Source organism: Camelus bactrianus, chromosome X, assembly GCF_048773025.1.
Source record: "Camelus bactrianus isolate YW-2024 breed Bactrian camel chromosome X, ASM4877302v1, whole genome shotgun sequence".
In the NCBI taxonomy this organism is placed as follows: domain Eukaryota; kingdom Metazoa; phylum Chordata; class Mammalia; order Artiodactyla; family Camelidae; genus Camelus; species Camelus bactrianus.
This window is the reverse complement of record NC_133575.1, coordinates 64,700,482-64,713,273: the sequence shown is the minus strand read 5'-3', so window position 1 is coordinate 64,713,273 and position 12,792 is coordinate 64,700,482. Positions and strand designations below refer to the sequence as shown.

Sequence of the window (12,792 nt, the reverse complement as noted above, 5' to 3'; positions counted from 1 at the left end):
AATGTACTTTTTGACAGTATCTTCTCCCACCCCCTACACCCCAGTCTCTCGCAATCGCCATTCTACTTATTGTTACTATGAATTCAACTAATATTTTTTTTTAAGATTCTGCATATAAGTGAAATCATGCGGTATTTGTCCTGCTCTGTCTGGTTTATTTCCCTTAGCATACTGTCCGCCAAGTTCAGCCATATTGTCACAGATGGCAGGTTTGCATTTTCTTACACCCAAAGGTAGCTTTTCTGCATTTCCTATGTCTAGGATTAAAGAGCACAAAGATCAGTTACCTTTTAAATGTAAATTTCAATGAAAAATTTCACATGACAGAAAATTAGTAGAAATATTAAATTTCTAATTGTACCTGTAGACAAATGTCTCTTCATGTGGTTGAATCAAATGCTTGTTTGAGCCTATGCTTTTTACAAAAAAAGAGCCTTTTTAGTGTACATTTTAATTGAAATATATTTTACATATAATATTGTATAAATTTAAGGCTATACAACTTGTTAATTTGATAACATTTACATATTGTAATACGATTTCCATTGTAGTGATAATTAGCACCTGTATCACATTACATAATTATAATTTCATTTTAGTGGTTGGAATAATTAAGTTCTAGTCTCTTAGCAAGTTTGATGATTATAAAACAATATTGTTGTCTATTTTCACTATACTGTGCATTAGATATCTGGAACTTATTGGCTGGACCAATTTACATTTCCACCAACAGTGTACAGGGGTACTTTTTTTTTTCCACATCCTTGCCAACATTTTTTATTTGTGTTCTTTTTGATGATAGCCATTCTGACAGATGTGAAGTGGTATTTCATTGTGGTTTTGATTTGCATTTCCCCTGATGATTAGCAGTATTGAGCATCTTTTAATGTACCTGTTGGCCATCTGTATGTCTTCGAAGAAATGTCTCTTTAGGTCTTCTGCCCATTTTTCAGTTGGGTGGTTTATTTTATTGATGTGGGTTGTATGAGCTGTTTATATATGTTGGATATTAATCCCGTGTTGGTAATATCATTTGCAACTATTTTCTCCCATTGAGTCGGTTGTCATTTCATTTTGTTGATGGTTTCCTTTGCTGTGCAAACCTTTTTAGTTTGTTTAGGTTCCACATTTGTTTATTTTTGCTTTTATTCCTTTACTCTAGGAGATGGATCCAAAAAAATATTGGCTGCAATTTATTTTCAAGTGCTCTGCTCATGTTTTCCTCTAGGAGTTTTATAGTGTCTGGCCTTACATTTAGGTCTTCAACCATTTGAATTTATTTTTGTATATGGTGTTAGATAATGTTCTAATTTTATTTTACAAGTAGTTGTCCAGTTTTCCCAACACCACTTATTGAAGGACTGTCTTTTCTCCATTGTATACTCTTGCCTCCTTTGTCATAGAGTAATTGACCATGTGTGTGGGTTTATTTCTTGGCTTGTTTTCTTGTTCTGTTGATCTATTTGCCAGTACCATACTGTTTTGATGACTGTAGCTTTGTAGAATAGTCTGAATTTAGGGAGTGTGATTCCTTGAGTTCTGTTCTTCTTTCTTAAGATTGTTTTGGCTATTCAGGGTCCAAGTTCCAGAGGCCAGTAGTTCCAAGGTTGAGAAATTCTTCTTTAAACACCTTTTCCTCTATTTACTTACAAAGTATGAACATAAGAAAGCAAAGTAGAAGTAATGGTGGATTGTTTTAAGGAACTCAGTGCAGTAAGAAATGTTTGACTGGAGAAGGAAGATTACTAAAGTATGAAAGTTATGGCGCCTACTTTTCCCATCTTAGAGTTGTGGACATTTTTAGAGGTTGGAATGGGAAGCAACTGCCAGAAAGAATTCCTCTTACCTAGTACTGATGCTTATGGATTTTCCACCATTATTTACTCAACATCTCAACATACTCAGATCTCTAATACGTTCTTATGACTTGCATTCAAAATTGGATTTTGCTATTGATCATTCATTTTTGTCACTTTGTAAGTTAAAAATGGCCAGTGTATTGACCTTTGCTTGAAAAAGACTTCATTGCTCTTAAGATTGAGGTGTTAATAGGTTTCATTTTTTTTATTGTGACATGGTTCTAATTGTACTAATCTAGCTACAACTGAATTCTTGCCTTAAGTTTGCCTTGCTTCAACATAAAGCTGTTACTGTTTATGCTATATTATTTAGGCAATATGATAAAATTTTGCCTTGCTTTAAGGTCACTTTGAATTTATAAGTCTCCTATATTTTGATTAAAATGTAGTAGATGGGATTTTAAATATTTTCAGTGTATAACGGAAGACTAGAGTAATTTCACAGAGCAGGTGGGTACTTGTTTATCTTTACATAGGTCACAGCATCTTCATTTTAGGGAGGTGAGTAGAATCCAGGTGGTATTTGGATAAGAATTGTACAGATATGTGCTTTATTCTTCCTTTTTTTTTTTTTTTTTAGAAAATTAAGAATACAAAACAAACAAGAAGGCAGAATCTAAGCCAACTTCATAGAAGATAAAGCCTCAAAAGTTCATTGATAGCTAGAGTGCAAGTCTAGTTTTTGAAATCAAAACGAGGGAGAACCTATAGACAAGCCTAGAAAGGGTTGTTTATTACTGAAAACCTGTGTGGTATCATGGGCTGCTTTCTCTTTTTCTGTATAAAGCACTTGTATTACTCTTGAAATTTTAAGGGCAGTTATATATGGGGTTGATGGGTGTGAGGAGGTAGGATAGGAGTTCATAAAATTCCCTATATAAGTATATAAGTTTTAAGATGTATTGTACTTAACCAAATGTAGTCTTTATTATAAAATTCCTTCATGTTATAGTAAGATTTACCTGTGTGTTTAAAGTGACAGTGTCTTTGACTATAATGTACCAAGAAATGGGAATGTACTTGAGAAACCCTAGTAAGGCAAACAGAAAATTAGACTTCTGGGATTTAAAAGATGAGTATTCTTAGTGCTTTGTGGTAGTGAACTTGAGTTCATAAACTAGTGAAATGTATAATGGAATTTAGACTTATCACAGCGTAGAACTGCTGTGGTCTGTGTACCCTGTTTTGTTTCATCTTAGTATTCATGATTTAACTTTATGAAGTAGGTTTCATTTTTAGATTTTAAGAAGTGAATCTCCTGTTTTATGTTTTCCAGTGAATATCACCTCTGCCAGGCAACTAACCGGATGTAGTCGCTTCAGCCATATTTTCCCTTCATCTGCTTACCAGCACATTAAGATGCATAAGAGAATTCTAGGCCACTTGTCATCTGTCTACTGTGTAGCATTTGACCGAAGTGGGAGAAGAATTTTTACAGTGAGTTTAAAATTTATGATACTGTAGCATATTAGAGATTTACAACAATTGAAGTGAGGCTTTATGGCATTGAATTATGCTTTGTGAGCAGTTTATCCTTTTTAGACACATGAATGTAAAAAAAGATGAGTGGGAATTGAAAATCTTTTCTCTTTCTGTATAACTAAACAGATTAACTATAATAAGCTCTATCATTTGGGAAATCTAATTTTTAAAGAGTAAATCTGGAGAAGGCCTTATATTCTCGAGGTGATTAATTTATGTGAAACAAGTTTATCTACTCAATTTCATTTCATTCTATTTCAGTGAACATTTATTCAAATGCATTTTCATTTGTCACAGCATAATTGGTGTCAGTTCTGCTTAATTAATAATTACATCATCTTTATGGTTAAATAGTTGAACTACACACAGTTAGTAATGAAGATTATAGTTATTGTATATAGTTTTCTTTGAATTCAATACTAATTATTTTTAAAATTGGAGTTTTATTAATTGGATATTATGTGCTTTTGAGTACAAAATTATAATACATTAATATTACCAAGTAAAGGCTTAATCTTATTGCTTCAGTACTAAGTTAACATAGAAGTATAGGTAATGGCATAATTTTCTTTTGGAGTTCATTGTAGACTCTTCCATTGACATTTTCATGACTCCAAATGCATCACGTAAGTATTTGGATGTTGATGATGATGATGATTTTCTTTTTTTCAATAAACAGATAATTATTAAATAGTTCATCTACCACATATTGAATTGATTTTTTACTATTTTAAAGCTCTCTTTTGAAATTCTCAATAGGAAATTCAACATATTCTCACCAAAGATTATTAACAAAGCCTCATTTACTAGAGAAATGCATGTGGACTTTAGGTTAAAGTTTTAAGTATTTGTAGAGAAAAAATATTAAAGCAATTAAGAAAAAAATGCTATCAGGTGTAAGGATCAAAATAATGGCAGAGACACTTAATGCCAAATCACTTAGAAGTAAGTTAAAATATTTTGAGTTGTCAGAATTGCTAGTAGTTTTGAGGAGTTCTTCACATATACCATTATCAGTTTGGACAGTGCTTTGTGAGTGCTATCTTTTGGACATTTTTGTATTTGCTACTAGATCCATATTATATGAAGAAAAGAGACTAAAATGTAAAGGCTTAGAAGTAACTTAATCAAATTCCCCCTTTGTCTTTTTGGGGTTTTTTTTCCGAGTGAGGGGGAAAGGGGGCAAATTTCTACTTCATTAAATTCTTCTGTCCTTCTGTTGTTATTATAGGGTTCAGATGACTGTTTGGTGAAAATTTGGGCAACAGACGATGGACGCCTCCTTGCTACACTTAGAGGGCACTCTGCTGAAATTTCTGACATGGCTGTTAACTACGAAAACACTCTCATTGCCGCAGGCAGCTGTGATAAGGTTGTAAGAGTGTGGTGTCTTCGAACTTGTGCACCAGTTGCAGTCCTTCAGGGACATTCAGCTTCTATTACTTCCATACAGGTAAGAAAAATAAAAAGATACCTCTAATATAAGTAATAAGGATGAGAATTCTCTTGTTTTTAGTTACACTGTGTGGATAATATAAAGAATGGCAACAGAAAAATGTTGATCTTTTAAGGGCTTTGTTCCTACCTTATAGACAGGTTTTTTTGTGTTTTTTTTTTTTTTGAAGTAGGAAGTAATTAGGTTTATTTATTTACTTATTTCTTTATTTTAACGGAGGCACTGGGGATTGAACCCAGGACCTTGTGCATGCAAAGCACACACTCTACCACTGAGCTATACTCTCCCATCCAGACAGGTATTTTTTTAAAGCTCCTTTTTCATATAAATATATTCCCTTTAGATATAAGCAAAAAGTTCGTTGAAAAATTTTTTCAAGTACAACGTGACACATCTTTTTATCTCATTCATATTTGTGAAGAAGGGAGACTTATAATTGTCTTAAGGAATAATACTAATACTTTTAAGGCAGGATATAGACAGATTCTAACTTGAATATTGGCATACTTGTGTTAATATTTACTGCAAAACATTTTCCAGTCAGATTTATTGTATTTGTCTGTGTGTGTAATTTAATGTTATGGAAATTTTTATTCTTAGTTTCATTGACTTCCTATTTCAACTTGATGTTTGATATACACTACGTTGACTTCTTTTAAATACTTGTCCATGTAGTGTTTTTACCAGATGTTGGTAGTGAAAGTCCTGGACTTCCTAAAGAACTTTGTCCTCTTTTTTGTGTTGATAGCAAAACTGAGAAACCCTACTGAAACTGTCTTTTATTTTGGTCAAAGAGACCGCTTTTGTGGATGAGATAATCACTCCTATTTGTCTCTAATAAGTATGCTGGTCAATTTTTTGTTATTTAAATAATAAGTCATCGGTTTATGAGGTGCTGACAAGAATTGGGTTCAACATATATTGGATTTGAAAAATTTTATGTCAAATTTTTGATTAGTTGAAGTTATTTTTTGGATTTTGTTTTGGGACATTACCAGTTACTTGTGTTCCTGCCATCCTATCTGACACATTATTTCTAGATTTTAGAGATACTCCCATACAACATAAAAAAGTATGACCATTTATTTAGACTGAAAATGTTTATGATACTTTTGACTCCTTCATAGTTTCATTTGCTAGTTTCTGTCTCATTTCATTTACATGTGTAAGTGCCCTTGATATCCATGGACTTCTTTTCTATAACATTCTTTCCCTAAGTGATTCCATCAAGTCTCATGGCTTTAAATTTCATCTGTAGGGTAATGAATCCAAATTTCCATCTCAGGGCCTATCTTTTAGCTCCATCCTTCTATATTCAGCAACCCACTTGGCATCATCACATGAATGTCTGTGAGGTATCTCAAACTCAACTTCAAAATTGAACCCTTGTCTTCCTTCCTGAGATCTGCTCTCTCAAAGCTTTCCCCATCTAAACAAATTTCATCCTTCCAATTGATCAGAGTAGTCATCCCTGACTTCATTTTCTCATATCCCATATCTAAGTTGTTAGCAATTCATGTTGACTCTACCCTCAGAATATATCCAGAATCTGACAAATTCTTGTGGCCTTCATAATTACTACCCTATTGCAAACCACTATCATCTGTAACCTAGATTACTGAAACAGACTTCTAACTGATCTTCCTGCTTCTTACCTCCCCTCTTTCTTATCTCAGTCTAGCCTGTCTGAATGATTTTTAAATTATTTTTATTTGTTATTTTTTTAATTCTTTTTTTTAAGTTTTTTTGGGGGGTACATAATTAAGTTTATTTATTTATTTACTTTTTTAAATGAAGTACTAGGAATTGAACCCAGGACTTTGTGCATGTTAAGCATGTGCTCTACTGCTTTGAGCTACCCTCCCCCCTTGCCTGAATGTTTTTTTTTTTTTTTTGCAAAGATTTTTGAGGACTTACTGTGCCAAGCACTGTTATATTTGTTGGAATAAAACTATTAAACCAGACAGACAGAACCCCGTGACTTGGTTCTTGACTTCTAATTATTGTTAAATTAAACAATTCTGTGTCTTCTTAAAAACAGACTACTATATTCATGTATTCATACAGAAGTTAAGATAAAAAACACAAAAAATTCATGTGATAATACTAAGCATAGTGGTTTAAGTAACCATTTCTTAGAACCCATTGAATATTGCCTATGTATGTTTCAATATATTCTTTTTTTAACATTTTTTATTGAGTTGTAGTCATTTTACAATGCTGTGTCAAATTCCAGTGTAGAGCACAATTTTTCAGTTATAAATGAACATGCATATATTCATCATCACATTTTTTTTCACTGTGAGCTACCACAAAATCTTGTATATATTTCCCTGTGCTACACAATACAATCTTGTTTATCTATTCTACATTTTGAAATCCCAGTCTATCCCTTCCCACCCCCCACCCTCTTGTCAACCACAAGTTTATATTCTATGTCTATGAGTCTGTTTCAGTTTTGTATTTATGTTATTTCTTTTTTTTAATTCCACATATGAGCGATCTCATATGGTATTTTTCTTTCTCTTTCTGGCTTACTTCACTTAAAATGACATTCCCCAGGAATATGCATATTGCTGCAAATGGCATTATGTTGACAGTTTTTATGGCTGAATAGTATTCCATGGTATAAATATACCACCTCTTCTTTATCCAGTCATCTGTGGATGGACATTTAGGCTGTTTCCATGTCTTAACTATTGTAAATCATGCTGCTATGAACATTGGAGTGCAGGTGTCACTTTGAAGTAGGGTTCCTTCTGTATACATGCCCAGGAGTGGGATTCCTGGGTCATATGGTAAGTCTATTCCTAGTCTTTTGAGGAATCTCCATACTGTTTTCCACAGTGGCTGCACCAAACTGCATTCCCAACAGCAGTGTAGGAGGGTTCCCTTTTCTCCACAGCCTCTCCAGCATTTATCATTTGTGGACTTTTGAATGATGGCCATTCTGGCTGGTGTGAGGTGATACCTCATTGTAGTTTTGATTTGCATTTCTCTGATAATTAGTGATATTGACCATTTTTTCATGTGCCTAGTGATCATTTGTATTTCTTCCTGGGAGAATTGCTTGTTTAGGTCTTTTGCCCATTTTTGGATTGGGTTGTTTGTTTGTTTCTTATTACTCATGTGAGCTGCTTATATATTCTGGAGGTCAAGCTTTTGTTGGTTTCGTCATTTGCAAAAATTTTTTCCCAATCCGTAGGTTGTCTTTTTGTTTCACTTATGGTTTCCTTTGCTGTGCAGAAGCTTGTAAATTTAATTATGTCACATTTGTTTATTCTTGCTTTTATTTCTATTGCTTGGGTGTAGACTGCCCTAGGAGAACTTTTTGAGATGTATGTCAAATCATGTTTTGGCTCTATTTTCTTCTAGGTTTATTTTACCTTGTCTTATGTTTAAGTCTTTGATCCATTTTGAGTTTATTTTTGTGTATGGTGTAAGGGAGTGTTCAAGCTTCATTAATTTACATGCTGCTGTCAGTTTTCCGAAACCCATTTGCTGAAGAGATTGTCTTTATTCCATTGTATATTCTTGCCTCCTTTGTCGAAGATGAGTTTACCAAAAGTTTGTGGGTTGATTTCTGGGCTCTCTATTCTGTTCCATTGGTCCATATGTCTGTTTTTGTACCAATACCATGCTGTCTTGATGGCTGTAGCTCTATAGTATTGTCTGAAGTCTGGGAGAGTTATTCCTCCAGTCTCTTTCTTTTTCTTCAGTAATGCTTTGGCAATGCTAGGTCTTTTGTAGTTCCATATGAATGTTATTATGATTTGTTCTAGTTCTGTGAAATATGTCCTGTGTAATTTGATAGTGATTGCATTAAATCTGTAGATTGCCTTGGGCAGTGTGACCATTTTAACAATATTGTTTCTTCCAATCTAGGAGCATGGGATATCTTTCCATTTTTTAAATTCTTCTTTAATTTCCTTCATCAATGGTTTATACTTTTCTGTGTATAAGTCTTTAACCTCCTTGTTTAGATTTATTCCTAGGTATTTTATTACTTTGGGTGCTATTTTAAAGTAGATCATTTCTTTACTTTCTTTTTCTGTTGATTCATCGTTAGTGTACAGAAATGCAACTGATTTTTGATCGTTGATCTTGTAACCTGCTACCTTACTGAATTCTTCAATCAGCTCTAGCTGTTTTTGTGTGGACCTTCTAGGGTCTTGTATATATAGTAACATGTCATCAACATATAGTGACACTTTCACCTCTTCTTTTCCAATTTGGATCCCTTTTATTTCTCTCTCTTGCCTGATTGCTATGGCTAGGACTTCCAAGACTATGTTGAATAGGAGTGGTGATAGTGGGCATCCTTGTCTTGTCCCAGATTTTAGTGGGAAGCTTTTGAGTTTTTCACTGTTGAGTACTATGCTGGCTGTAGGTTTGTCCTATGTAGCTTTTATTATGTTGAGATATGTTCCCTCTATACACATTTTGGTGAGAGCCTTTATGATAAATGGGTGTTAAATTTTATCAAATGCTTTTTCTGCATCTATTGAGATGATCATGCGGTTTTTGTCCTTTCTCTTGTTGATGTGATGTACTGGATTGGTTGATTTGTGTATGTTTAACCACCCTTGTGTTCCTGGGATGAACCCCACTTGGTCATGATGTATAATCTTTTTAATGTGCTGTTGGATTCTATTTGCTAATATTTTGGTGAGGATTTTGGCATCTATTTTCATCAGTTATATTGGTCTGTAATTCTCTTTTTTGGTAGCATCTTTGCCTGGTTTTGGTATCAGGGTGATGGTGGCTTCACAGAATGGGTTTCAGAGTACTCCCTCCTTTTCAGTCTTCTGGAAGAGTTTGAGAAGGACTGGTATTAGTTCTCCTTTGTATGTTTGGTAGAATTCCCCGGTGAAGCCGTCCAGTCCTGGACTTTTATCTGTAGGGAGGTTTTTTTAATTGGTAATTGAATTTCATTTCTAGTGATCGGTTTGTTCGAGTGGTCAGCTTCTTCTTGATTCAGTCTTGGTGGACTGTATGTTTTCAGAAACTTGTCTGTCTCCTCTAGGTTATCCATTTTGTTCCCATATCGTTTTTCATATTTTCGTATGATAGTCTGTATTTCTATGTTATTTGTTGTAATTTCTCCATTTTCCTTTCTTATTTTGCTAATTTGTGCTGTCTCTTTTTTCTTCTTTGTGAGTTTTGCCAGAAGTTTGTCGATATAATTTAGTTTTTCAAAAAACCAGCTTTTGGTTTGATTGATTTTTTTCTGTTTTTTTTTTCAATCTCTATTTTATTTATGTCCTCCCTGATCTTTATTATTTCCTTCCTTCTGCTGCCTTTTGGGGGGTTTTGCTCTTCCTTTTCTATTCTTTTAGCTGGTGTGTAAGATTGTTTATTTGAGAGTGTTTTCTTTTTTGAGGAAGGCCTGTATCGCTATAAACTTCCCTCTTAGTACTGCCTTTGCTGTGTCCCATAAATTTTGTGTGGTTGTGTTTTCATTTTCATTTGTCTGAAGGTATTTTTTTAATTTCAACTTTGATTTCCTCATTGACCCATTGTTTTTTTAATAGCATATTGTTTAATCTCCATACTTTCCTTTTTTTCCCCTTGGTTTCTCTGTTGTTGACTTCTAGTTTCATGGCATTGTGGTCAGTAAAGATGCTTGAGATAATTTCTATCTTCTTAAAATTTTTGAGGTTTATTTTGTGCCCAAGTACATGATCAATCCTAGAAAATGTTCCATGTGCACTTGAAAAGAATGTATCCTATTTTTGGGGGGTGTAATGCTCTGAAAATATTCACCAAATCTAGCTTTTCTAGTGTATTATTTAATTTCTCTGTTGCCTTATTTATTTTCTGTGTGGAAGAGCTGTCTAATGATGTTAATGCAGTGTTGAAATCTCTGACAATGATTGTATTCCCATCAATATTCCCATTATCTCTGTTAGTAATTGCTTTTTGTATTTAGGTGTTCCCATGTTGGGTCAGTATATTTTAACGAGCGTAATATCCTCATCTTGTATTACTCCTTTAATCATTATAAAATGTCCTTCTTTATCTTTCTTTATGGCCTTTGTTTTAAAGTCTAATTTGTCTGAAATTAGTACTGCTACATGTGTTTTTTGTCTTTTCCATTTGCATGGAATATCCTTTTCCATTCTTTCACTCTCCAACTCTGTGTGTCCTTCTCCCTAAAGTGGGTCTCTTGTATGCAGCATATTCAAGGTACTTGGTTTATTATCCAGTCTGCCACTCTATGTCTTTTGATTGGAGCATTTAGCCCTTTAGTTTTTACAGTAATTAATGATAGATTTGTGTTTATTTCCATTTTGAACTTACTTTTGCTGTTGATTTGGTATTTCCTCTTTGTTCGTTTCTTTGTCTTTTGTTGTTTGGTAATTTTCCTTTGTATTATTATGGATTTTATTTAGTTTTTATGACTCACTTGTAAGTTTTTGGCTTGTGGTTACCCTTTTTTGTAAGTCTATTAACCCATGACTATACTGTTTGTATTAAACAGATAGTAATATAAGCTCAAGCCCATCCTACCAAGAACAAAAAAAAATTTTTAAAAGTAAGGAAAAAAGATACTCTGTATTTTCTTGTTTCTCTCTCCCACTCTTAATGCTTTAGATGTCTTCTTTGACAATTTTTTGTTTATTTGTAATTTGGTAGTTATCATCTTCTAGTTATGAGTTTCTCATTTCTATAGCATCCTGCTTCTTTTGTATTTAGAGTAGACCTTTCAATACTTCTTTTAGTATGGGTTTACTGTTGCTAAACTGTTCTAGTTTTTGCTTGTCTGTGAAATTCTTTATTTTTATTTCTAGTCTTAAGGATAGACTTGCTGGATAAAGTATCTTAAGCTGCATCTTTTTTTTCATTCAGGACTTTGAATGTATCTTGCAACTCCCTTCTGGTCTGTAGTGTTTTGTAGAGAAATTAGCTGAGAACCTTATGGGGGTTCCCTTGTAACTCACTCCTTGTTTTTCTCTTGCTGCTTTTAGGATCATTTCTTTATCCTTGACTCTGGCCATCTTGATTATGATAGATCTTGGTGTGGGTCTATTTGGGTTCTTCCCGTTTGAGATCCTCTGAGCCTCCTGTACTTGGATATCTGATTCCTTCCTTAGGTTTGGGAAGTTTTCAGTCATGATTTCTACAAATATTTTTTAATCCCCTTTGTTCTTTCTTCCCTTCTGTAACCCCTATTTATGTGTAGATTGGCATGATTTGTATTATCCCATAGGTCCCTTATGTTGTTTTCATTGTTTTTTATTTGTTTTTCTCTCAGCTGTTCTGATTGGGTGCTTTCTGATGTCCTGTCATCTAGGTCACTTATTAGTTCCTCTCCAGTATCTAGTCTGCTTTGTACATCCTTTAGATCAGCTCTTATCTCATCAAATGTGTTTACCAATTCTATTTGGCTCATCTTTATAGCTTCAGGTTCATTTTTGACATATTTTATATCTCCAAACACTATCTCTTTTAGTTCCTTCAGTACTTTGATCACTCCTTTTTTGAAATCTTGGTTTAGTAGGCCATCAGTGTCTATTTCATTGATCATCCTTTCAGGGGATTTCTCTTGATCTTTTAATTGGAAGTGGTTCCTCTACTTCTTCATCTTGCTCATATCTCAGTGTCATTGTGGCTTTTGGAGTATCAGTTATCTATTGTGGTCCTTAACGAGATTATTTACCTATCTATTGCCTATCCAGGAATAAATCTTAAAAAAAAAAAGAGAGAGAGAGAGAGAATTTGAAAAGAAGGGAGAAAAAAAAGATTTGAAAACCATGTATAATCAGTAATAGAAGAGCAAGTTGAATCAGAATAGCAATCGTGTTGAGATGTCTTTTAAATGTTTAAAAAGAGGAAGAATATACTAAAAACAATATTTCAAATCTGTGTATAATCAATAACAGTTGATCAAAACCATGAGAAATGAAAATGAAATCAGGTATATTTAAAAAAAAATAAAAATATTTTAAATAAAAATTTAAAAGGGATTAAAACTGGAAGCATATACAATTT

General features: G+C 33.5%; 1 protein-coding gene and 1 non-coding gene across 6 annotated transcripts in view; one reads left to right on the top strand and one right to left on the bottom strand.

The window, feature by feature from the left end:
• BRWD3 (bromodomain and WD repeat domain containing 3) overlaps nt 1–12,792 on the top strand; it is a 130,639-nt gene that overhangs the window by 37,582 nt on the left and 80,265 nt on the right. For all 5 annotated transcript variants that reach the window (XM_074360032.1, XM_045512672.2, XM_045512671.2 and 2 more), the window contains exons 7-8: nt 3,136–3,296; nt 4,573–4,794. In XM_074360032.1, the coding sequence (XP_074216133.1) occupies nt 3,136–3,296; nt 4,573–4,794 (383 nt within the window). The remainder of the gene's footprint in view (nt 1–3,135; nt 3,297–4,572; nt 4,795–12,792) is intronic.
• TRNAA-UGC (transfer RNA alanine (anticodon UGC)) lies at nt 5,012–5,084 on the bottom strand. The gene has a single exon. It is a non-coding gene; the product is annotated as a tRNA-Ala (tRNA).